Source organism: Sceloporus undulatus, chromosome 2 (genome assembly GCF_019175285.1).
Source record: "Sceloporus undulatus isolate JIND9_A2432 ecotype Alabama chromosome 2, SceUnd_v1.1, whole genome shotgun sequence".
Classification (NCBI taxonomy): domain Eukaryota; kingdom Metazoa; phylum Chordata; class Lepidosauria; order Squamata; family Phrynosomatidae; genus Sceloporus; species Sceloporus undulatus.
The window spans coordinates 309011717-309038101 of NC_056523.1; the positions used below are offsets into that span (position 1 = coordinate 309011717).

At 43.2% G+C, this 26385-nt stretch overlaps 1 protein-coding gene across 2 annotated transcripts in view; it reads right to left on the reverse strand.

The window, feature by feature from the left end:
• WDR70 (WD repeat domain 70) overlaps positions 1 to 26385 on the reverse strand; it is a 157624-nt gene that overhangs the window by 20968 nt on the left and 110271 nt on the right. For both annotated transcript variants that reach the window (XM_042452148.1, XM_042452147.1), the window contains 2 exons: positions 23447 to 23531; positions 22693 to 22831 (listed from right to left, as the gene is read on the reverse strand). In XM_042452148.1, the coding sequence (XP_042308082.1) occupies positions 22693 to 22831; positions 23447 to 23531 (224 nt within the window). The remainder of the gene's footprint in view (positions 1 to 22692; positions 22832 to 23446; positions 23532 to 26385) is intronic.

Consider the following 26385-nt stretch of genomic DNA (forward strand, 5'->3'; position numbering starts at 1 on the left):
TTGCATGCAGAAGAGACCTGGTTCAATCCCTGGTCCCAGTTGTTTTTCTTTCTTCTTTTTTGTTTTTGTTTTTTTAAGAACTTGCAGCACAACAGCAGGGCATCTTGGGCCCCTCAGGTGTTTTGCAGACTATCGCCAGTTCCAACTCAGTATTGCCAGTGGCAAGAGATTATGGAAATTATGGAGGATGAAGTCTAAAATCTCAAGGGACAAACATTTTCCACCTTCGGTTGTAGTGATGACAGCAAAGGACTTTCCCTCCCACTTGTTAACCTGGAGAGTTAATACAGTCAGATTAAACAATATTAGATGAGTTGGATATATAGCCTGACTTGTTAGGCAACTGATTCCTATTTCTGTGCCTCTAATATATCTTACTGTCACTGAATTCAAAGTTCCTTCCCATTTTATTTTGCATTCCCAGCCATACCCTCACTCCTGACGTCCAGAACTCCACAACCTGCTGGTCATGGCATAATGAGGATCCTGTTGTTTGTGTTACTACTACTACAATAATAATTGGCAATCCAAAAAAAGGAAACATTACTCAAAGCTCAAAGTCTGAAATAGATATTGTGTTTGTGTGTGTGTGTGTGTGCGTGCGCCTTCCAGCTACCTGTCGACTTATAGAGACCTCATGAATTTTGTAAGAGTTTTCTTAGACAAGGAATATTCACAGGTGACTTTGTCGGTTCCTTCCTCTGAAATATAAAGTACAGCATCTAGTATTCATTGGTAATCTCTCATCCATGGCCTAACCAGGGTTGAACCCGCTCAGCTTTCAAGATCAGAAAGGATCTGGTGCCTTTAGGTATTTAGGCAGGCTCTGGGCTAGATTACTGGTGGCGCAGTGGGTAAATGCCTGTACTGCAGCCATTCACTCGAAACCACAAGGTTGCGAGTTCAAGACCAGCAAAAGGGCCCAAGCTTGACTCAGGCTTGCATCCTTCCGAGGTCGCTAAAATGAGTACCCAGACTGTTGGGGGCAAATTAGCTTACTTACTAATTAGCTTACTTGCTGTTCACCGCTATGATCTTTGGAATAGCGGTATATAAATAAAACAAATTATTATTATTATTATTATTATTATTATGGCAAAAAAATATACAGCTACAATTTGGAAGAACAGGTTGCTCACCTGTAACTGTGTTTCTTCGAGTGGTCATCTGCGAATTCACACAAATGGGTTTATTCTGCGCCTGCGCAGCAATCCTCGGAAACTTCTAGAATCTCTAGGCAGAAAGCAATGTATCTTTCTGCAACTTTTTGGCGGTAACTCCGCCCACCCATATATAAGGCCCCTGGTGGCCCGCTCCTCTTCAGTTCCGAATGAGCCGCTAATCAGCGCGGCAACAAGCGTTGTCAAATGAGCAGACACTGAGGGGATGGATGGGCGGGTTTGTGTGAATTCGCAGATGACCACTCGAAGAAACACAGTTACAGGTGAGCAACCTGTTCTTCTTCTTCGTGGTCTCTGCGAATCACACAAATGGGTTTAGACTAGCGAGCTATAGTCAGTGGAGGAGGGAGTGTCAATAAGCAATAAATGACATAATCAATAAAGTATGTAAACCAAACAACTGTGTTATTTATTAACAGTGCAACAGGTCTAATGCATGGCAGAGAGTAACACTGCCCTCCTAAAAGCTGCATCATGCCTGGCCCTTGCATCCAGCCTGTAATGTCTAATGAATGTCAATGGCTGGGACCAGACAGCTGCCTTACAAACATCCTCAAGGGGAATCCCCGTCAAAAAGGCTGAGGATGCAGCTACCGCCCTAGTTGCATGGGCCCTAACCCGACCTGGTAGAGGCTTTCTAGCCAGTTCATAGCAGAGGTGTATGGTACTGACCACCCACTTGGAAAACCTCTGCGGTGACACCAGCAGCCCCTTCTTGGCTTCGGAGTAGCACACAAAAAGTCTCTCCGAACGCCTGGAAGCAGATGTCCTGTCCAGATAGAACGCCAGCGCCCTGCAGACATCCAGGGCATGAAGCTGACGCTCAGAGTCTGTGGTCGGATTAGGAGCCAGAGTCGGCAAAACAATGTCCTGGTTGATGTGGAAAGCAGACACTACCTTCGGCAAGAAAGTAATGTCTGTACGGAGAACCACCTTGTCCTTATGGAAACGGAGGAAGGGTTGGTCCATCCTCAGAGCACACAGTTCACCAGCTCGGCGGGCTGACGTTATAGTTACCAGGAAGGCCGTCTTCCAAGTCAGGAGTCTCAGATCCATGGTAGCTAAGGGTTCAAAGGGCTTGGACACCAACTGTGCCAGGACGGTATCTAGACTCCACTGTGGTGTAGGGTCTAGAATTGGTGGGTGCAAATTGTTAAATCCCTTAAGGAACCTCTTTACGAGAGGATCCCCAAAGAGAGAGGGCTTGTCGTGAAACAGGTAGTGAGATGAAATGGCGGACAGGTAGCATTTGATAGAACTCAAGGAGAGACCTGCGTCCGCTAAGGTCATGAGAAAGTCCAGAACTACAGCGCTTGGCGATCTTCTCCAGAGGCGGGAGATAGGCCAGGGCTGGTGGGGCCGGAGCAGAGCCGTGGATCCTCCTTTCCACCGGGTCGAGAGCATCGTCCTCCGGATGGGCGACTTCCAGCTTGAAGGTGTCAGCCATCCGTATGACCCTGTCGGCAAAGGCCCTGACGTCATCCGTGGGCGAAGGGACCGAGGGGCCCTGAGGCACGAACGGGGTATCCTCATCCGAGACGGGAGATGCAGAACGAGGAGAGCCCGAGCCGGACCTCGAGGGGGATGGGCTCCGTCATCTGAAGAGAGGGTCGGATGTCCCGGGGTCGTCCCGGTCGTCCCGGCGGGAGGTGTCATCATCCGGACGACGGCTATGAAGGTGGGCACGGAAGTCCCGGCGAAGGCGGGACAGGTCAACCGGGATGAGGTACTGTCCCGTGCGCTGATCATGGACAAGATCTGGGAATGCCTGGAAGAGGTCCTGATCGTGATCTGCAGGGGGGCGATGGTGTGCAGCCAGAGCCTCGTCGGCTTCGGTACCTAGCGTGGCCCGGTCCCATGAGGCAGAGCGTGGTCGTCTGGTTGGCGAGGGGGATCTTGACCTCGGCCTCTGAGGGGAGAATGGAGCATAGGAGTCCTGAAGCTCTCCCTCCGATTCAGAGTCCACGTTCACAATCTGTAGGCTATCCGCCGGTACAGAGAGGTGACTGGTGAGGAGGACTCTGGGCTCGAGCGGCACCGTACGGGAGAGGGCCGGTAGAGACGGAGTCGGAGTCTTCACCGGCTCAGGAACAGGCGATGTCGACGGTACTGGCCTCGACTCAGGCGGAGGCACTGAGACCGTGCTTGGGGGCCCCTTGCGGCGACTCTTGGCCAGCGGGGAGGTCGAGCGAGCCCGCTTCTTGTCCCAGTCGGAGCGTTTCTCCTCCTTTCTCTTGGGGGCTTTGGGGGCATCCGCTTCCCCAGAGGCTCTGGAGCTGCCAGGCTGGCTGAGAACCCTCTCATAGAGGGCGGCCTTGAGAGTCCGGTCCCTATTCTTGAGGGCTTGGGCGGACATGGCCTTGCAGTGGGCACAAGTGCCCTGAACGTGAGCCTCTCCCAGGCAGAGGACACATTTGTTGTGGCCATCGGCCTTGGGGATTTTCACCCCGCACTTAGTGCATTGCTTGAAAGAGGCCATGGTAAGAGGGGTCCGTTACCAGTCTGAAGTCAAGCCGAAATCAGAGAAAGTCGTCAAGCCGAGGGAAAGTCCAAGAGAATGGTCAGTGAAAGTCCGAAGGTCAAAATGCCAGAGATTCAATATACAGGAGCAAGCAATTGCTAGCGAAGTTCCTCGAGCTGCTTAGCGCGGCGGAATGAACGAACTGAAGAGGAGCGGGCCACCAGGGGCCTTATATATGGGTGGGCGGAGTTACCGCCAAAAAGTTGCAGAAAGATACATTGCTTTCTGCCTAGAGATTCTAGAAGTTTCCGAGGATTGCTGCGCAGGCGCAGAATAAACCCATTTGTGTGATTCGCAGAGACCACAAAGAAGAAGAGGACTATCAGTTGAATCCCAACAATGCAAAGTAAATTGAGAATTCACTGAACTTATAAATTCAACTATTACTCATGGTCTTATATGTGGAACCTGAAGTTGTCAACTGCTTAAAGAGGTTTTAAAGGATTGTCTGGTTTTTAACTGATTAATGTTTAAAAAATGTGTCTACTCACATTTGGATGAAATCTCTACTAAATACAACCCACCCCCAAGAATACCTGTGATGTTATATGACAGCCACACTTGTAGGATATGAGCCAAGAAGCAAAAGCCAGAGGCTTTTCTCAGCCGCAGTAGTTCAGGTTCTGGAAAAAGCATGTTTGTTCTACTTGACTCCTTTCTCTTACAGATGGCCTTAAAATCTAAATGTGATAGAAAGGGATTATGAAATTTCCCTTTCACTTTTCTATCCTCCTGTCAGTATCTGTTCAAATGTTCCAGTAGAGAAAGAGAACAAAGCCAAAGATAGGACAGCAGGGACAATGATGAAAACTTTGACTAAAGTAGAAATATAACAAGATTTGTTGGTAAGGGGGAGGGGGAGAGTACAGCCTTATTAATATAGCAACTTGGTGAAGGCTGAAACCATATACAATGTTTTTTATATCTTCAGGCTTGTACAAACCAGCCCGCCAGCAGCAAGAGACCCTGGTTCTTCAGCAGGGTTATCCAAAAACACACAGGGCCTTTCCAGCCTCCAGGGCTTTAACTAGAGGGGTGGGCTGTACCAGATGACACCCTATGAGTGGGGGTGACACCACTGGTTTCCAAACACCTGCTTTTTGGCTAAAACAGACTATTCTGTAATGGATTAGTCCTGGGTAAATGTTTTGCCTTGTTGAATTTTAATTTTGCTTTGTTTTTACATATTGGTGGGGGGGGGGAGTACAAGAGGAATGCTTGTTCCATGTGTGGCACCCCTGTCTTCAAAGTCTGAGCAGATGTGAGTGTATCAGAGGGCTTGGCTGTAAACTATGGATTTGGTAGTATATTCAGGTAGGAAACTGAAGGCATATAAATATGTGTTGCAGTCATTGGGGTTGCAGTACTGTATGGTGCTTAGATTCCATTGTGTAGGTGTACGGTGGCATCTGCAAAGTGAACTGGTTGATAGTTTCAGGCTGAAATTGATGTTAGGATGGAAGTTGTTGAAATTCTGGTGTAAAGTTTTGAGTGAGTCCTCTTCATGAGTCCAAATTATGAAGATATCATCAATGTACCTCAAGTATGAGAGAGGTTTCTGGGTACAGGAGTTAAGGAACCATTGTTCCAGGTCAGCAATGAATATGTTAGCATATTGTGGTGTCATGAGTGTGCCCATGGAAATACTGTTAACTTGAAGGCATGTTATCACCAAAAGTGTAGTAGTAGTGTGTGAGAACAAAATAGCATTGGTGGTTAGGTCTGCTATGGTACCATGTGAAATAATGTTCCTGACAGCTTTGAGTCTGCATCTATAGTGATTGAGACAGTGTTTTCTTGGAAGCTGTGGATGGACTTTTAATTTCTGCAGGAAATCAGTAGTGTCCTTCATATAGCTAAGAGTGTTGATTTATAAAGGTTCATGTGGGCCTCTTACAAAAAGACTTGGTAAAAAGATATGGAAACAGGGTGAACTGGAATCCCAAACCCTAAAAAGTGAAACAGTCAGATCTATCCATCTCTAGACAATATTGGGTTGGATGGCTGCATACTCTGCAGCTTCCTATATTCCCAAATCAGAATACACTGCTACAACCCCTGCCATTCCTGATTTCTTTGGTCAGCCTCATAAATAACCTGAAAAAAGTTTTTCTCTTGGAACAGCAGGAGATCAGATGCATTTCACTGCCTACACAATCCTACATATGAAATAGCTGCACCAAGGAGATTGTATAGCCCACTTCAGTTTTCCAGTTGATATATTAGGGCATCTGTATAGTATCAATTGTGGTAGCATACTGGCTTTGCCAATGTACAATTCAAGACTTGTATATGAGATTCTGGATATTAGATCAAGGTTATCCTTTGTTTTGTGCTTGCAGTTGATGGGGTTACAGTAAAACACGTTTAACTCCCTAGGTTGCTGACAAAGGAACTGATTAATCAGGAGATGTCAGATTATAATTTATGAAGAGAGTGAATTAATGTTTCATATGCTGTTCAGTCTTGTGGTCATCACATACTTAATAACAGAATACAGATAAATGCAATTTCCTATCCCCTCATGATAGTTTCTTGATTTTGCTTGCATTATGAGTTAAGAGCAAAGGGAAGGGAGGAGGAAAATCCATATAAATGTGTAAGGCAGAGGTGGGGAACCTTTAATTCTCCAGATGTCTTGGCCTACAATTCATATTAACATCATCCAGCATGACCAGTGATGAAGGATTTGGGAACTGTGACACAAATTTTTTAATGACCCAAGTTTCCTCAAGCCCTTAAGGCAGAATGGGAAATATGATGAATAGAAGGAAATTCAACCTTTCTAGTTTGGATTTTTAGAATTATGGAGATCTAATGACGTTTGGCACTGAAAAATTGCAGTTACCAAAAGGCTACATCTTACGACATGTCCTCCCATACATATGTTTGTCAGTCCTCATATGAAGTTGTGCTTTCTGTATTTTACCCAATGGGAATTTCCAAAATTTCAGAACATAACTTGCCAGAAAGAAATTAAGTTTGCAAGGCCTTCTCTCTCTCTCTGTGTGTTTGTGTATGTGTATAAACCAACCTCATGTATAAATTTATCTCATATATAAGTCAAGGGCCAAAACTATGAATTTTGATATGACCTGTGGATAAATTGAGGGTAAAACATAGGGGCATGTAACAAAGGATGTAAAAGATGAAGCAAAGGAAAACAATGGAAGCAGCCACCCAAAGGGAAGGTATTTTTACCATACATCAAAGGAGTCACAGACAAAATAGGCAAAGTGGTGAGGAAGCACAACCTTCAAATGGTTTACAAACCGACAAAGAAAATCCAGCAAATGCTTCACTCAGCCAAGGACCAGAGAGATCCTCTCACAGCCGCAGGAGTTTACCGTATAAAATGCAGCTGCGGACAAGTCTACATAGGGACTACCAAACGCAGTGTGCAAACAAGAATCAAGGAACACAAGAGGCACTGCAGACTGGGCCAGCTAGAAAAATCAGCAGTAGCAAAACATGCCACAAACCATCCTGGGCATAAAATACTGTTTGAAAACACTGAAATTCTGGACCATGCCAACCACTACCATGACAGGATGCACAGGGAAGCCATTGAAATCCACAAACACCTGGACAATTTCAACAGGAAAGAGCAAACCCTTAAAGTAAAAAAGGTTTGGCTATCAGTCCTGAAAAACAGCAAGATAAAGACTCAACAAATGCAAATGAGAAATCTTCCAGCAGACAATGAGCACTATCAAGCAGACAGTAATCCTCTTTTGCAGACCCTCCCACCCTGAGGCCTACCATTAGCAACAAAAACAATACACATGCAAATCACTCCTGCCTTTCCAGATCACACAATAGATATACCCAAGTCCTTTCCAGGCAAGCATTCTCTGAAGATGCCAGCCAGAGATGCTGGCGAAACGTCACAAAGAAACTCTTCTAGAACATGGCCACATAGCCCAAAAAACCCACAAAAAAAACTATGGATGCCGGCCATGAAAGCCTTTGACTTCACAATGCCAAAGAACTTTCAAAATTCTGGCAGGCATAACTGTTTGTGGTCACTCTAAAGGCTGGATGGATGAAGGAAACTACTGTAAATGGTGGCTGTGTGATGTGTAGGTGGGGTTAAGAAAACGTGCACATGTCAAAAAAAGGATGTAAAGGCAAGAGTTCGAATACAATATTAACTCTTATCAATAAAGGAACCATATCCCTTCTCTTAGTGGAGTAAGGCGAGAGTTTAGTCTGCCTTGGGACAACATAAAAGAAGCTCCAATTCCCTCTACTCTTTTGGCACTCCTTTAAGGGGAAGTGTCACCACTTTCCTGCTCAGGCATTCAAAAAGGACAGAAGTGGTGCTGTGGCAGAGAGAGTAGAGGTGGTTTGTACTTCTTTTAATTTCCCCTGGGATAGACTAAGGTCTCGCCTTTTGCCACTCTACTCAGAGATGTGTCCTTTTTTAAAATTAAGAGTTAAGGTACAGTGCTTACATGGATATGTGATACTTACACTGTTAAGTTGACCCAAATTTTGGGGGCCAATTTTTTGACAAAAATTTCTAGCCTCCCCAGTTCATTTGATAACTGTTGGAGGATATATGACCACATACATAGGGAGTAGGATAAGAACTAGGAACAAATACTGACAAAGTTGGATTCATATCCCAAAACTGATTCAGTTAAGCCACTTTAAGTCCTTGCAAGGAACTACTATGGCTACTTCACCACATCAACATGAATCACATGAAAGCCAACTTTAACCAGAAAAGGAGTGGAAAACAACAAGCCAACATGAAAACCTGGAGATCCAAAATGCAGTTTCAGCACAGATGCAACAGGCTGAGAGGATGCATTAGAAGGCAATTTTGTGGAAACATCTCTGAAAGGAACAGAATAAAAAGGAAACCTGTTCTCCTTAACAGAAAGACTAGCATTTGCTGGACAAAACAAAAATGGATGAAACCATTCCAAAGAAAGAGAGAACACTCCTGTCTGGATGAACCAACTGAGGCAGGCAGTAGACCTTTGGCCTATCCTGAATTCTTTGGCTGTTAACTATATAGTTCATATAGAAGCCAAGCAGCTTGTTACATTTGACCCCACTACTTCCCCCAAATAGGCTACTGACCTTTGCCTTTGATAGGCTCAGTGCTAAAAAAATAAAAAAAACCCAAACCCATTAGCACCACAACTTATCTGGCACCAATTTGATGCTTTAAAATGTCAACTTGAGGACTCTGACATGGATCAGAAAGACATAAATCTGTCAGCAAGAACTGAGGCTAAGAAAACATTTTGGCTTTGCACACTTGCTTTGCAAGTGCCAATTTTGCTTTCCGCCTCAGTGGTGGTGAGGCTTTGTGGTGGTGGTGGTTCTGTTTGAAGAGCACTGTTCTGATTTGCTGCACTTGGCTGCCCGTGCAGTGAGATAAGCAGCCTGTCAGCGCCAAAAAACTTTGAACGGGTAAGAGGATAGTTTGACAACGATGTCAAGCTTTGTACTGACATTCTTCTTTTAAAATAACAGCAAAGAGAAAGGGATATGCCAAAGTTGATCTCTTTTTTGGAAGTCCAGGAGGACTTCCAATTACCTCTGTATTTCAATTGATTTTATAGGCAGAGATCCAAAATCTCTCTCTCTGTGTATAAACACTTTAGGCATATAACCGTGAGGTTGATGGTTTTTCTGACTTGTAGCTGCTTCTGCTGCACTGAATACTGATTTCCCTGTCTGAAGCAGAAGCCCCTTGTGCTTCAGAGAATCCCTAACCTTCAAGAATAGTTTTCCAGCAAGTACAAGAACTTCCACTGGGAATGAAAGGCTTGAACAATGCTTACACACACTGCATACAATTTTTTTGTCTTTACTAGCCACATACTTTAATGATGCTGAGAGAAATTACAGCACCTACGTAACTGGAGGCTAAATTTTCACTGTGCTTTGAAACACAACCAAGGGGAACAGTTTTGTTCAAATCTCTTTTTAAAATCCATCCATTTCAAAGTAATTGTATGATATAGCACATCCATTCAGTTCTTACTTGAGAAACAGTATGATGCTTTAATGTTATAAAAGTTTAATTCTAAATGCTTCTGAACTGGGTAAGTTACAAATCAAACATGGGAAATAAAGTATTTCACCTAAAAAGATAAATGGACAGGTTGCTTACCTGTAACTGTGTTTCTTCGAGTGGTCATCTGCGAATTCACACAAATGGTTTTACTCTGCGCCTGCGCAGGAATACTCGGAAACTTCTAGAATCTCTGGGCAGAACAAGATGTATCTTTCTGCAACTTTTTGGCGGTAGCTCCGCCCACCCCTATATAAGGCCCCTAGTGGCCCGCTCTTCCTCAGTTCCGAATGAGCCGCAACAACGCGACAGCGAGTGTTATTAATGAGCGAGACACTGAGGGGAGGATGGGCGGGTTTGTGTGAATTCGCAGATGACCACTCGTAAGCAACCTGTCCTTCTTCTTTGTGGTCTCTGCGAATCACACAAATGGGTAGACTAGCAAGCTGAAGTCAGTGGAGGAGGGAGTGTCAATAGCATTCTTAAATAATCAGTGCACTATCAATCAACAATAATAACAATAAATTGTTAAATTAACCCAGTGTCTTTATTAACACATTAAGAAACCGAATGCATGGCAGAAAGTAACACTGCCCTCCCAAAGGCTGCCTCCTGTCTGGCCCTTGTGTCCAACCTGTAATGTCTAATGAAAGTTAGCGGTTGTGACCAGATAGCAGCCCTACACACATCCTCTAATGCAGGGGTAGGCAACCTGCGGCCCGCGGGCCGGATGCGGCCCAGCGAGGCCTTGGGACCGGCCCCAGCCCGGTTCTGCCGCCGATTGCCGCCGGGGACTTTGGGGGGCAACTGTCTATAGAAGCCTCAGAAACATGCATTTATATTAACATTTTTAAAAAAAATCAGCAAATTTTTTCGCGTGTCCTCCATTTTTTAAAAAAAAAGTGTCTTCCATTTGAAAATTTTGTCCTACATTTGTCCTGGTTTATTTATATATTTATTTATTTTTTAAAAAAATATATGTTTAATTATTTATTTTTTGACTTCGGCCCCCCCAGTTGTCTGAGGGACAGCAACCCGGCCCCCGGCTCAAAAAGATTGCCTACCCCTGCTCTAACGGGACCCCAGTCAAAAAGGCAGAGGATATGGCTATCGCCCGAGTTGCATGAGCACGAATCCCCCCAGGTACAGTTTTGCCAGCCAGCTCATAACATAAGTGGATGGTATTGACCACCCACTTCGAAAACCTTTGGGCTGACACTGGCATACCTTTCTTGGCTTCAGAATAATAGACAAAAAGTCTCTGTGACTGCCTTGTCCCCGATGTTCTGTCCAAATAAAAAGCCAGCGCCCTCCAAACGTCAAGGGCATGGAGTTGGCACTCGGCGTCAGTGGTCGGGTTCGGAGCCAAGGTGGGTAGAACAATGTCCTGGTTAATATGAAAGGCCGACACTACCTTGGGTAAAAAGGTGATGTTGGTATGGAGTACTACCTTGTCCTTATGAAAGCAGAGAAAGGGCTGGTCGGCTCGCAAGGCGCATAATTCTCCGGCACGGCGAGCGGATGTGATGGCCACCAAGAAGGCTGTCTTCCTCGTTAAAAGTCTCAAGTCTATGGTAGCCATGGGCTCGAACGGCTTGGAGGTTAACCGGGATAGAACCACCTTCAAGCTCCAAGCCGGCGTCGGGTTGTAGGCTGGAGGGTGTAGATTGTTGAATCCCTTAAGAAATCTTCTTATAAGGGGGTCACCAAAAAGAGAAGGCTTGCCATCAAACAGATAGTGGGAGGATATGGTAGAGAGGTAGCACTTTATAGAGCTCAATGAAAGACCTGCCTCTGTCAAGGTCATAAGAAAGTCCAGGACTGTCGAGATGGAGACTTGTGAGGGAGAGACACGAAGAAAGTTGAGAAACTTATCCCACTTGTATTTGTAAGATCTTTGTGTAGCAGGCTTCTGTGCCGCAAGTATCACGGTACGGACATTTGCCGGCAGGGCTGTTAAGACTGTATCCTCCATGCCACCAATGGGAGAGAATGCATCTCGGGATGGAGAACTTGACCGTTGTGCAGTGACAAGAGGTCAGGACTGTAGTCGAGGCGGACGTGATCCTTCGAGAGTCGGAGAAGTGGGGCAAACCACGGTTGTCTCGGCCACCATGGTGTGATGAGGATCGCGTTGGAGTGATCCGTCAGCATTTTTGACAGTACCCTCGTGATCAACGGGAATGGGGGAAAGGCGTATAGCAGTCCCTGGTCCCACTTGAACTGGAAGGCGTCTCCCTTCGAACCCGGTGCCTGGGTCTGAGAACAGAACGATGGGCTGTGAGTGTTGAGGTGTGAAGCGAACAAGTCCATCTGAGGCTCTCCCCATCGGGGGAACAGGAGATTGGTCACGTCCGGATGCAGTCTCCATTCGTGACAGGTAGTTGGCGTCCTGCTGAGCTGGTCGGCCAGACAATTTTGATCTCCCGGGAGGTGGATGCATTGTAGTAGTATTTTGTGGAGAATGCACCATTCCCAGATCCGAAGGGTTACTGACAGCAACGTCTTGGACCTTGTACCACCTTGTTTGTTCAGGTAGTACATGACGGTAGTATTGTCCGTCAGTAGGAGCACTACCTTGTCAGTGAGAACGTTCTGGAAAGCCCTGAGGGCCTTTTCCACAGCAAGCATCTCCAATATGTTGATGTGGAGAGCTTTCTCTGCAATTGTCCATTTGTCTTTTATAGTGAGGTCTAAAGTGTGAGCGCCCCAGCCTTGAAGGGATGCGTCCGTGGTGAGAGTAATCTCCGGTCGAGGAGGTAGGAAGGGCATGCCGGAGCAAACGTTGTCTGGTTGGAGCCACCACTGTAGAGATCGTTGTACCTTTCTCGGAACGGTGAGCGTCTTGGCCGGGGAGTCCCGTACGGGGTCGAACACGGACAGGAACCAGGACTGAAGCGGCCTTACACGAAGTCGTGCCCACGGGGTAACAAAAGTAGTGGAGGCTAAATGTCCCATCGCGACCTGGACATGTCGCGCCTGTAGGCGTCTTTGACGGATGCAAGGGAGAATCGCCATACAGAGTGCTTGGAACCTTGCCTGTGGGAGGAAAGCTTTCTGCTGCCTTGAATCTAGCGTGGTCCCCAGAAAGTCCATGCACTTGGAAGGAATGAGGTTTGACTTCTCGAAATTGACCTGAAGCCCCAACGCGTTGAGAAGGGAGAGAACTTGATATCCCGAAGGAGGGTCTCTTGTGACGCTGTGGTGAAGAGCCAGTCGTCCAAGTAGGGGAAGACAGTTATCCCTCTTTGATGGAGATATGCTATCACAGGTGCCATGCACTTTGTAAAGACCCGTGGGGCTGTGGAGAGGCCAAAGAGAAGAACCTTGTACTGAAAGATCTTGGATCCGACTGCGAATGCCAGAAATCTGCGGTGCTCCTCCCTTATTGAAATGTGGAAATATGCGTCTTTCAAGTCCAACGTTACGAACCACGTCTCCTTCTGCAAGAGTGGTAAAATAGAGGCAAGAGTTACCATGCGAAAACGCTTGCAAACAATAAAAGAATTCAGGCTCCGTAAGTCCATTATAGGTCTAAGACCAGAGTCTCTCTTGAGAAACGTAAAGTATCTAGAGAAAAAGCAGTATCGAACCCGAGAGAGGTGCATGGGTTCGATGGCGCCTTTATGCAGGAGTGTGCGCACTTCGTCGAGAAGGGTGTCCGAGGGGACAGTGGAAATAAAAACTCCGGTGGGCGGAAGTTCAGAAAACTCAAGGGCATAACCCCTACGGACGATGGTAAGCGCCCAAGAGTCTGTAGTGATAGATGCCCAGGCGTTGAAAAAGGGTCTTAGTCTATCACTAAAACTGGTGACGAGGTGCGCAGAGGAACTTCAGAACCTCCTTTTGCCACGGGCATCTTTTTTCTTGTAGCCCTGGTGAAACTTAGACTGCGAAGGTTGCTGTCGGTCAGGGGGAGCAGAAGGAGAGTGGGTAGGGCGAGTGTGAGGTGCCCTCTCCGTGGACTGGTAGGAACGCTCCTGAGGTTGATACTGGTACTGTGCCGGGGGGTACCAAGGTCGGTGCGTACCGTATCTCTGGCGTGGTGATTTTGACGACGAAGCCGACATGCCGTGCTTCCTGGCTGCGGTTTTCATCCAGTACCGGAAGTTAAACTTTTCGTCGGTCTCTTTGTTAAATAGCCCAGAGTTATCGAAGGGCATATCTTCTATAGCTGCCTTAGCGTGCGGGGTAAACTCAGACGCTCGGAGCCAAGCGTAGCGGCACACAGCTATAGACCCAGACAGCACCTTGGACGTGCAGTCTGTTGAGTGCCTAGCAGATATAATCTGTTGGCCCGCCATCAGGTGGATTTCATTGCGGAGTGCAATCATCATCCGGCGTCTGTCATCTGGGAGTTCGTTGATGGTTAGGTCCATCTTCTCCGTCAATAGCTGAATGTATGCTCCCATACAGGCCGCGTAATTAGCTATTTTCATATCCAAGGCAGCCGAGGCGTAAAACTTTTTTGCAAGGCCATCCAGCTTCTTGCTGTCTCTATCAACAGGAGAAGAAGACGGGTGTGGGGCGAAAGTTGTCTGTGCCCCCTCCACTGTGGCCGAATTTGGTTTGGGATGGTTGGAGAGCCAGGATGGTGCTGATGGTGTCACCCTGTATAAGTTCTCGATCTTGCGAGAAGTGGATGCAATGGTAGCTGGCGTCTCCCAAGACCTCTTTCGCTATCTTTTCCAGAGAGGGAAGATATGCTAGAGCCGGGGGTGCCGGTGCTGACCCATGGATCCTCCTTTCAACGGGATCGAGGGCGTCATCGTTGGGATGGGCGACTTCCAATTTGAGGGCGTCAGCCATCCTGATAATGTGGTCTGCGAATGCCCTGATGTCATTAGTAGGCGAGGGCACTGCAGGCTCCACAAAGGACAACAGGGTCTCCGTGTCCGACATGGGGGATTCCGAGCGGGAACGTGAGTGGGATCTTGAGCGAGATCGGCTCAAACGGGCTCCAGCTGGAGACGGATCTCTCCTAGGCGTGGAAGGAAGTCTGGACCAGGCGTCATCGTCCAAAGCCGTGTCGGGCTGGTGGAAGGACTTCGGTTTGGTCCTGGTGGGTCCTGGAAGGTTGCGACGAAGATGGGAGGCCGCCACGGGCAACAGGTATTGGCCCGAACGATGATCATAAATAAGATCTGGGTAAGACTCCAACAGATCTCGATCCAGAAATTCCCTGTGTGGTAAGTCATAGGCGGACGCCTCATCTGCCTCCGTACCGAGAGTGGCTCGGTCCTTGCGGAGAGGAGAGTGATGCGAGGCTTGTCCCGCCGCGGAGACCGGGATCGCCTGCGGGACCCGTCCCGTGTAGGAGAGCGGGATCTAGGTCTAGCCCTTTGTGGAGAAAGCGGGATGTCCGAATCGGGGATCTCTCCTTTGGACTCAGAAGAATGATCCAGGTCCACAATCTGTATGTCCTCCACGGGTACGGAGAGGTGGCTGGAGATAAGAATTCTTGGCTCCAGCGGGACCGGGACGGGTTCCACAGGCACAGGCGTAATCGGTGTCGCCGTTGGCCTGGACTCCGGAGATGGGACTGTGGAAGGCCTCATGTCTGGTGGGGGGACGGAGACCGTGCTTGGGGGTCCCTTACAGCGGATCTTGGCCGGAGGTGAAGCCGAGCGGGCCCTGTTAGAACCCCGGTCTGCTGCGGAGGCTTTAGGGGCTCGTTTTTTTTTCACCCTGCTTCTTTTTAGGAGCCTTGGAGGGCTTCCCATCTCCTTCCCCCGAAGTAGCAGAAGTGGCGGGCTGCCCCAAAACTTTATCGTAGAGGGCTGCCTTCAGGGTCCGGTCCCGGTTTTTAAGAGCCTGAGTGGACATGGCTCTGCAGTGGGGGCAGGTGGATGGGATGTGAGCCTCCCCCAGACAAAGGACGCACTTATCATGACCATTGGCCATGGGGATTTTTACCCCACAATTGGTGCACCTCTTAAAGGAGGCCATTAGATCCTCCGTGAAGGCGTCTTTCCGTAAGGTTGGTCAAACGTTACCGAGTCAAGTCCGAATTCAATGCCAGTGGTCAGTTCTATTTGAAGGGAAGTCCGTGAGATTGGTCAGTTTGTACCGAAGGTCAATTTTCCAGAGATTCAATTTTGTGCAATAGCGAGCGAAGTTCCTCAAGCTGCTTAGCGCGGCGGAATGAAAGAACTGAGGAAGAGCGGGCCACTAGGGGCCTTATATAGGGGTGGGCGGAGCTACTGCCAAAAAGTTGCAGAAAGATACATCTTGTTCTGCCCAGAGATTCTAGAAGTTTCCGAGTATTCCTGCGCAGGCGCAGAGTAAACCCATTTGTGTGATTCGCAGAGACCACGAAGAAGAAACATGTTTTATCACACACAAAAAATATTTGTTAGTATGACACAGGCCTGAGATAGCATACATACATGCTAGAAAGGTTGGTTTCAAAATGTGAAAGTTACATTTAATTCTGTACATTAGGTTCAGCCATTGCTTTCACTATGTGGCATTAGGCAAACTTCCATCCATAAGATTGGTCTACCTTAGAAGATTGTGGTGATGTTGAAATAAGATCAGGCATATTGCTTCAACCTCTTCAGAGGAAAATGCAGAGTATGAATAAGAAAAAGTTACACATAGGCTGCATCTGCACTGCTGAAATAATCCAGTTTGACATCACTTTAACTTCTGGGAAGTGTAGTTTTGTGAGACATTTACTTTTTTCTGTCAGAGAGCTTTGGCACCACAACAAACTACAATTCCCAAGATTCCATAGCATTGAGCCCTGGCAGTTAAAGTCATGTCGAACTAGATTATTTCTGCAGTGCGGATCCTGCCATAATGAAGAAAGAAAAAGTGTGCCTTGATTGTTTGAAATTTCTATATATTCATGACAGTAGTGGAGACCTGGCCCTTCTCTCACTCATAACTCTTTAGTATTTGTTCTCTGGGTGCTAGAAGTCATTCTTTGTTGGACAGCAATAGGGATTCACCTTTTCCCTGATGTTTTTACTCACTATGTTCCACAGCTCTTGGCTGGATTAGAATTCCTTCTGGCAATATGATGGGAGTTTTCTGGCCTTTCTATTGTGCCATGATCACAGGTGTTGGTTGCCTCCAACATCTGATCTCCCTTTTAGACAACTGTGTTGTAGTTTATATTGGAGTGTGTGTGTGTGAACATGAGCACACATACAATAGTGCTGTTCTCAAATATCACTTTTTCTGGTTGTCTTTACTTCCACCTGGCTCAGACCAGTAACTAAAGGACAAATGACCTAAATAGTGTGACCAGTCTTTTAGTGAGATAGGCCAAATGAATCTATCTATTCTATCTATCTAGGAGAGCTAGCATACTGTAGCGGTTTGAGTGTTGGAATAAGGACTCCAAGATACTAGAGTTCCCACTTGGCCATGGAAACCAACTTGGGGACCTTGGGCAAGTCACGCTCTCTCAGACTCAAAGGCAATAGCAAATCTTCTCTGAACAAAACTTGCCAAGAGAGATATGTCATCTGACCATGTCAGAAACCACTTGAAGGCACACAACAACAATAACAAAAAATAAACGGATTGGCCAAATAAAAAAACAGATTTTACATTAACAATTATGAACAAGGTGGTCTGTCTAGTCATAAGAACTCATAAGAGCACTTTTTGACTATACTGCATGCTAACTGTTCCTTAAGTGATTAAACTGCCTAGAATGTGCCTAGAATTGATAATTATTTTTAAATTTAAAAATTGCTTTTAAAAGAATGATCAGTCTAACATCTCTTTATTGTAATTCATCCTATTAATGTTTTAATTTTACTTTTATCAATCCTGGAAACACAGACACACCTTCTTCCAACTAATACTGGCAAACAAAACAACATTGAAAAGTCATTTATTGTAATTGACTCATTGTAAAATATTTGTAAGGGTGGAAAAATATACGGTCACCCTGTTCCCAGAATGCATGAGTACCCTACCAAGATGAGTAGGAATGTCTATTGTTACTCTCTGGAATAGACACACTGTCTGCACATTAAAATATTATGCTAAAGCTTTGCCTAAAAGTAGACAAACCAAATAACTCAAGTGTGAAGCGTCTTTGGAGCTCATCCTATGAAATTAGCCAACTACAATAAATAATATGGAAGTTGAAAAGTTAGCTACAGTACAGTGAACATACTGTCACCAAATTTAAAACATTAAAAAATGGATAGGAAGAAACATTAAATATTCTTCTTGGGAAAACTGACTACAGGACTAATGTGAAGCACACCATTTGTTGGACTAGAAAGGATTAGAAACAACTTACATGATTCTGTATGGGAAACATTTTAGCTGCACAATGCAAGAATGATCAGTCCTATACTGTAGTTATTTGCATGCGCTCCAATCAATGTTTTGGATAAGGACCATCTACATTCATTCTATCTGCTTGATAAATTAAGATTTTCCATAGAGCTCATGCTCAGAGTTGGGCCATCTTTGAATGGAAGGTAGAGGGCTGTGGGAGACAGGGCAGACTCAGGTGTGGAATTACAATTGAGAAACACCCTTTCTGACAGGTTACTGAGGCTGCTGATAAATCCTCATTTTCCTCTACAGGATTTTACTGGAGCTTTTAACCTCAGATCCTTGGAAGTATATGCTCTTTCTTGGTTTAAAATATATTTTTAAGCAGCGGTTGAAATGTAATTTGTTCTGCTTGTTGCTGTTTTTATGTTAGTTTTAATAGCTTTGTATGGATTTTTATTATAATATAAATTGTCTGATGCTGTGTGCTGGGATATAAATACTTTAAATGAGCAAACATTATCCTTGTGTCAAAATGTTGTACAGTGAGCTTTTGTTATCTGCTGGGATTTGGTACCAGGATCCCCTGTAGATACCAAAATCTGTGGATGCTCAGGTCCTGTTAAATACAGTGGCATAGTAAAATGGTGTCCCTTACATAAAATGTCAGAATCAAGGTATGCCTTTTGGAATTTATACTTTTTAAAAATATTTTCAAGTCATGGATGCTTGAATCTGTGGATAAAGAATCTGTGGATATGGAGGAACAGCAGTATTTAAAAAGATATTACAGTCACAAGCGTAAGATCAGGTAGTGGCAGAGTGCATTCTATGCAGACAGAAAGAACCAGTTTCAGTATCTAGCATTTCTAGGCAAGACTTCTGTCTGAAAATCTCAAGTGTAAAGTAGGGGCAGGCAACTGGCAGGGGATGAAGGGTCACATTAGTGCCCCCAAAGGGACTTCAGAGGACTATAACACTCTGCCACACAACATACCTTCAGGATTTAAGCCTGTTTTCCAAATACAGTAAGGTTATCTACAAAAAGCTGACTTCTATGTTCTGTTTTTAAAAAAGGCATCTCCTGGACCTATACTAGCTGAGTGTGGGGGAAAGCAAAAACACAGTGAAAAATTAATAAGGGGGGGGGGGGGGGGGGAGATAGGCTTTAGGGGCAATTTGGGGGCCTAATGTAGTCCATGGGCTGCACCTCTGGTATGCAGCCTACATTACAGAAAGCAGCAGTGTAGACAATACCAATCCAGACAAACCAATGGTTTGACTTGATATAAGTGTAAATTTACAGCGCTTCATAAATAAAGGTTAATAATAATAATAATATAAAGCAACTTGATACATTTCTGTGTTCCTAGCCTTTCTTACAAACTGTGTGAGTGAGTATATCCTTTCAACTAGCCTGTCAACTTATGGCGACCCTATGAATTTCATAGGGTGTTCTCAGGTAAGGAAAACTCAGAGGTGGTATTGCCAGTTCCTTCCTCTGAAATATAGCCTACAGCACCTGGACTTGGCAGTTTCCCGTCCAAGTATTAAACAGGGCTGACCCTTCTTAGCTTCCAAAATCAGACATGATGTGGTGCCTTTAGGATATTTATGCCCAGAACCATACTGTAATTTTGCACCACAGCCATACACTGATGATGAGGAGCAAATTATAGAGAGCACTGCTTCTAAAAGACTGCTTCTACAAATGCAAAACAATATGAACTCGTTTGGGTATGTTCATACCTCTCTCAGTTCAGCATGGATTGCACTGGCAAAATGCCCTCTGGATAGGCCTGTAAGTACTCAAGTTAGCCCATACAGAAAAACAAAAGGTCTGGAATAATAATGTACTCTCCCATAAAAAACATAGAAGAAAGGAGGTGAACAAAGTCTTGCTTGGTATGACAGAAAGGAATGCTAGACACCACTTTGGTCAAGCATTTAAACGTAGCCATTAAGTTTCCATTAAATATCAGGTTCATTTACAGGCCAAAACCTACTGGCTATTTACCAAGCAGTTTTAAAGATTAAGTTTACTGCCCCTAAGCATTTTTAAATTATCTATATTGTCTGGATTCCCCCCTCCCCCACTGTCTAACAAAATAAAACCGAACAGCTGTAAAAAAGTGTATTTCCATATCGTTTAAGTCTGACATGTAAGTATTCAGTTGCATTCCATTTTATGCACTGAACTCATAAGGTTTATCATTTAACTTAACAAGCCATATTATTCTGCTCAAAGATTAAATATATGGTTCATTAATGATCTCCTCCCTTTCCTCAACAATTTGCACTATATCTCAATTCTACCTAAGTCAGTACAATTACTTGTATAATTATATAACAGATATATTATATGCAATGAATGTACAAAGCCACCTTCTCTTGAATTCTGTCTGAAAGGTAGACTGCTCAAGAAGGAAGATTAATCAGTGGCATCACATTATGTTTTGAAATTACAATCAAGAGCTATAAAGTGTTTGCAGATTATTTAAAATGTATGCAGATTACTCAAGCAAGTGAGTCAAACATCATAGTGGCTATGGAAACAGGGATGCGAGTGGTTTTTAAAAATTGTTTATAATATACTGATGAAATAACCATTTTGTAATCCATTTAGGTTTTCCGCATATCTTTTTATATGACCGTAAAATATCTTTACTATCTAAACACAACTTGACTTTTAAAATGCTTATTATCCCTATATGTGGTACAGTGGTTTGAGCACTAGACTCTGGAAACCTGGGTTCAAATTCTCCCTTTGCCATGAAAACCCACTGGATGGCCTCACCATAAGAGGAAGGCAATGCCAAGCCCCTTCTAAACAAAGCTTGCCAAGAAAATGCTATGATAGGTTCACCTCTAGGTTGCTATAAGTCGGAAAGAAGATGATGGTACACAACAACAACAACAACATAGCAGCTGCCTCTTTGGTCAAAGGCAGTAGAGAAAAATATGATATTAATAATTCTTGAAAATACAATATGTGAGTTTTCATTTTATACTGCAGATCAAAACAAACAGAATAATCCAGTGCCACAAGGTAAAATAATGATTTCAGTAACTACACTCCAGTATATACTCTCACTAAATACAGTTTGCTTTCACCATGCAAATCAAAGAAACACAACACGAAAAGGGTGAACAAAATCATGCTATAATTGGGTTTGTAGATTATAAGAGCAACAGACTTCACTTTTGCTCAAAGAAATCAGCAGATAATATAAGTTGTCTGAAGCAGCAATCCTACGAATACTTGAGAATAAATCTCAATCAACTTGAAGTGATTTCCTCAAGGAAACATCCACAAAATTGTACTATAAATGAAAGTTGGAATGACTCAATTTTTATCGTAAAAAAAAAAAATCTAATACAGCATGATAAAATCAGCTGTCCTGAAATCCAAGGTCTGTATTTAATTATAGTCTTCTTTGGCCTGTCCCACAATAATGCATTCTAGCATGACATGGTTACTTCCTCCTAAAGTACCAACTGATTCCAGTGACCAACTCCTCCTTATTGGTTAGCATCAAGTCCAGCATTGCAGATCCTGTTGTTCCTTCCTACACCTTTTGGAAGAGGAAATCATCCTCTTTCATATCAGGAATTTGTTGAAGCCCCCCATAACTACTAGTTACTGCTTCTTAAAAATGTCTGAGACCTGTTTCAGAAAAGCATCAACCACTTTGTCTCGGTTTGGTAGCTCAGTCTTTTTATTCTTTCTCCATTTATTACCCAAATCCTCTCCATTGGTCCAGTTTGAGCTCTTGTGTAGATTTCTGTACAAGTAAATTTGTCTTTGACATATAATGCTAACCTTTTCTTTCCCATTTATTCCTTTTGAATAGATTACTGTACTTCATAATATTTGCTGGACCGAGGAGTCCCTCGTTTGTCTAATAGCACAAAGTTATTAATTTCTTCTTGTTTTCTCAGCCTCTGTAAGTTACCAGCCTGATTTAAGTTACGAACTCTAAGGAACAGATACCTTGTGTCCTTCTTTAGAAAAGACACTCCTATGTTGGAAGGCCTAAAAATAAAGAACCATAGGATGGGAAATCAAAATTTAAAATATCCTTTCAACAGTTAGAACTGCTGGCATGCAGACACAACACAATGAGTAGGCAGGCACACAGGTCACTTGATCACAGGTCTTGACTATGGTGAGATGCTTTTTGATTCAGGTTATAGTACTCATTTCTAGATCTGCATCTATACATATAGATTAGCACATGCAGCTTTTATGCAAATCTGTATCCTTGGTGACATATTTTCTCTTTTTTGTGATGATCAATCCATTAGACACATTCTTCTCAATAACCAACAGCATGGAGTGCTGATGAAAAACATGGGGGATAGACAATATGCCTCTTACAGTCTGCTGATGTATTGGTATTCTTCCCTCTAACTGCAGTTTACATATAAGGCTAAAAGTATCTGTCACTGCTATTTGTTTATGTATTATAAGGAACAAAATACTTCTCAGCATTGATGTGGAATACTATATGATATTCTGCTCTTATAAGATATCAGCTTTACAGAAAATCAATATGCATTTAATTATATACACTTACATTTAGAGTAACATCATTATCAGTTAGAATTAACTATATAAGAGGAATATCATAATCTGCATTTTAATGTATGAACAAGGGGAACAAATCAAATTATGTACTGAACTCTGGTAATTAACTTACCGCATCTGTGACATCTAGCTCATATACTTTCTTAAATGTCTCCCGCTCAAAAAAGAGTAGTTTTCCATTGCCATGTCCCTTCTTAACAGAAGTACCAGTTACAAGTAATTTATCATCTGGGCTGAAACAGCAGTCAGTCCTGTTGAAAATAAAACAGAGGACAGAGTAACTGATTTTTTGGAAATTTTATTTATGTATTACGACAAATTTGTGTTAAATCCTTAACTATGTATGACAATTGAAATTACAGTCATGTTCAAAAACTAACAAAAATACATGTCTTGTCAAGGTTTCAAAACTGGAAGAAGGAAATGTGTGGATTACCCCCTCCCCAGATTGTCCCATAAACCAGAGTTTCAGAACAACTGAAACAGTTTTATGATGGTTCACACAACCTTCACCAATGTTATTTATATCCTCCCTGTTTCTCAGTTTTTCTCAGGATTTAAGGTGGCTTACAACAGATTTTTAAAAAAGTTAAATACAGTATTCAGAAAATACAAAAGTTAAAAAGTAACTAGGCTCTGAAAATTAAGACCAGAGAAAAACATAATCCATTTTGTAAAAGGGTTGAAGAAAAATGACCTTATTATAACATGGCCTTATTGTAACTTACCACTTGATGGTATAAACCATTTTTATTGCGCACATGTGTTTGGGAGGTGTGCCTCCATCAAACTAATTTTTGTTGATATCAACAAAAAACATAAGGATTATAACACCCTTCCTCACTTTAAATACTTGATCTACTTACATGGGGAAGAAACTAGGTAGACCAAGAACGGAATTAACAGGTGTTTTAAACTGCCTGATGTCCCATGTTTTTAAGGTATCATCACCTATGAAATAAAAAAAGAAAAATTTAATATGAAACAATGAGAAATACTGAACTCTTTACTATAATGCTTCAGAGGGAAACACAGACCATTTCTGGCATTAACTACCGTATATCCTTGACGATAAATTGATCTCATGGATAAATTGAGAGGAGGTTTTGTACCCAAAATGATAGAATTTGCTCTGATCCATGGATAAATCATGAGTAAAACTTAAGGGTATGAAACTAATGCTAATTCTAGGCATTATTTAGTACCCCCCTCCGCAAAAGCCAAAAACAACCCTGCAATGACACAATTTTTTATTAGTATCATTCCCCCCTTTTCTGACAAGGCCATGCAAACGGCCACATGTGCACACGTGTGGTTTCGACACCAAGAAACTCGAAGAAGAGTTCCCAGGAGATACAAAGGCTGACCTCATAACCCGGCTCTTACATCTCCCTGAGCTGAAGGCAGAGGCTTCTTTCCTACAAATGGATGGTCCAGTCTGGGCTCCACAAGCTACCCCACGCTCACTACTGCTGCAGCCATTGGAGGTGTTAGTTCTGGTAGGTCCTTAAACTCCTGCATAAAGAAGGCAACAAGTAGGTAGCCTAATCTGCTTTCTCCTTCTCCTCCTCCTCGTGCAAAGGCTGTCCAAGCTGCTAATCATCTGTGAAAAACTGAACTGATTCTTGCTCTCATTGGCTACTCTTTGGTTGCCAAAGCACCATTGGCACATTGATAAATTACCCCAGGTTTTCAGGTCCAATTTTTTGACAAATATTTCTTAAACACAAGTGTATATGGGCTACTCAATTTAAACTTGCTTTTGTAACAGAATGCTGTAATTTCCTGCAACTGACTAGCAACCCTCACAACACAGGGCACAAATTCTCCATTAGATATGCATCGTTAAAGCTCTACATGGTTTGGGTCCAGGTTACCTATGGGATTGCCTTTCCCCCATATAATCCACCTTGTACACTCAGGCCCTCTGGAGTACATTATGTCAACCATCATGAACTAGACTGGCAACTGTCACTCAGAGGATATTCTCAACAGCAGCCCCTAGACTGTGGAATAACCTGCCAGGAGAGATTTGACATCTAAATATGCTGTCTGAATTTAAAACAAAATTAAAGACCTATCTCTTCTGGGGGGTCTACCCAGTAGATTTTAAACTATGTACTATAGATTGGTATATTTAAAATGTTATGTTGGATAATTTTAATGTGTCTTATGTTTATGTGTTTTAACTTAACGTGTTTAAATTATTTTATGTGTTTGATGTGTTGTACCTAATAATAATAATAATAATAATAATAATAATAAGGATATGGCCTCAGATACAACTCTGTACAAGTTAGGATTTCTAAACTCTGTAACACTTTGCCCTAAAAGCTAAGTAATTTAGTTTCTACAATTTATGCAGAACAAGAAATTATGTATCTGGCAATTCTTCAAATATCTTTCACAGTAACAAATCTCAATCAAGGCTTCTTTGGCCTTGATGGACTAGGCCTTGACTTGATCAACTCTCTGGAGGATTTACGGGATAGAGGAGACAGAAATTCAGTCAGATAGTTGTTACTAATGTTTTAAAAATGTGTTAGGAAAAGCTTCTTTGTACTATAACACATCAGGCAATAGGCCAAAGTAATGGTCTGAAGGCATGACACAACTACTTTACTGAGGTTAAATTGGTCTCAGTCCAGTGAACACCTGGAGGGAAGACTGCCTTGTAATCCTGTGTAATCGGCCTTAGTTGTCAGGACATTAAAACGAGAAATGGAGACAAATAAGCTTTAGGAACCATTTCACTTAGGAAAAGATAGGGGCATTAAGCATGGACAATTACTATGCTTGTCCAACTCACTCCTACTGATTTCAGTAAGAAAAGTAATTTCAAATGGGATTGTAAACTAAAGTATTTTCTTACTACTGTATATTATTTATTTATTTATTTCATTTTATGCTGCCTTTCTCCCAAAAAGGTGGCTCACAAGATAAAAACACTTTATAAACATTAAAAAAACCATCAAAGTAATATAGTTAAAACAGTATAAAATTAAAATTGAAAACATACAGATGTTAAAAAAACATAATCTGTAACATTCTACCTTTTTTAATATTCCTCCCCCCCCCCCCCAAAAAAAAGCTGGAATTAAAACAAACTGAAACAAAAAAAAGTTAAATTAAAATGCAATAAAATTGTTAATATTTTTTTAAAAGATGCAATTAAAATAATAAATAGTTGTTTGAAAACAGTACACTATTATGCCTTTAAAAATCTCCTTAACCTAAAAGCAAATGGGTGAATTAGAGCTCCAAGTGAAAAATGAACATATTAAGTACATTACTGTATTAGTAATAAGAAAAAAAGGGCTATTAGATGGGTACCTCGGTGTGGTGGAGTCTCCTCTTTTGCAGGTTTTTAAACAGAGGCTGAATGGCCATCTGTCGGGGGTACTTTGATTCTGTGTTTCTGCATGGCAGGGGGTTGGACTGGATGACCCTTGCAGTCTCTTCCAACTCTATGATTCTAAGATATACTTAATTCCTCTGCTAGCCTTAACCACAGTTAGGGTTATTATTATTATTATCCTTTATTTATGAAGCGCTGTAAATTTACACAGCGCTGTACATGCAATCTTTTTAGTTAGACGGATCCCTGTCCTCGGGCTTACAATCTAAAAAGACATGACACAGAAGGAGAAGGGAGTGGTGGAGGGAAAGGGTAAGAGATCCAGCAGTTCCTCTCTACCTCCAAGGCCTGGACCAAGGCAGATGAACAGGAGGGAGGGCTTGGCTTCATAATGGATGATTAATAATTTTCCAGGGAAAATACATACTCTCAAGTAGGATAATGCAT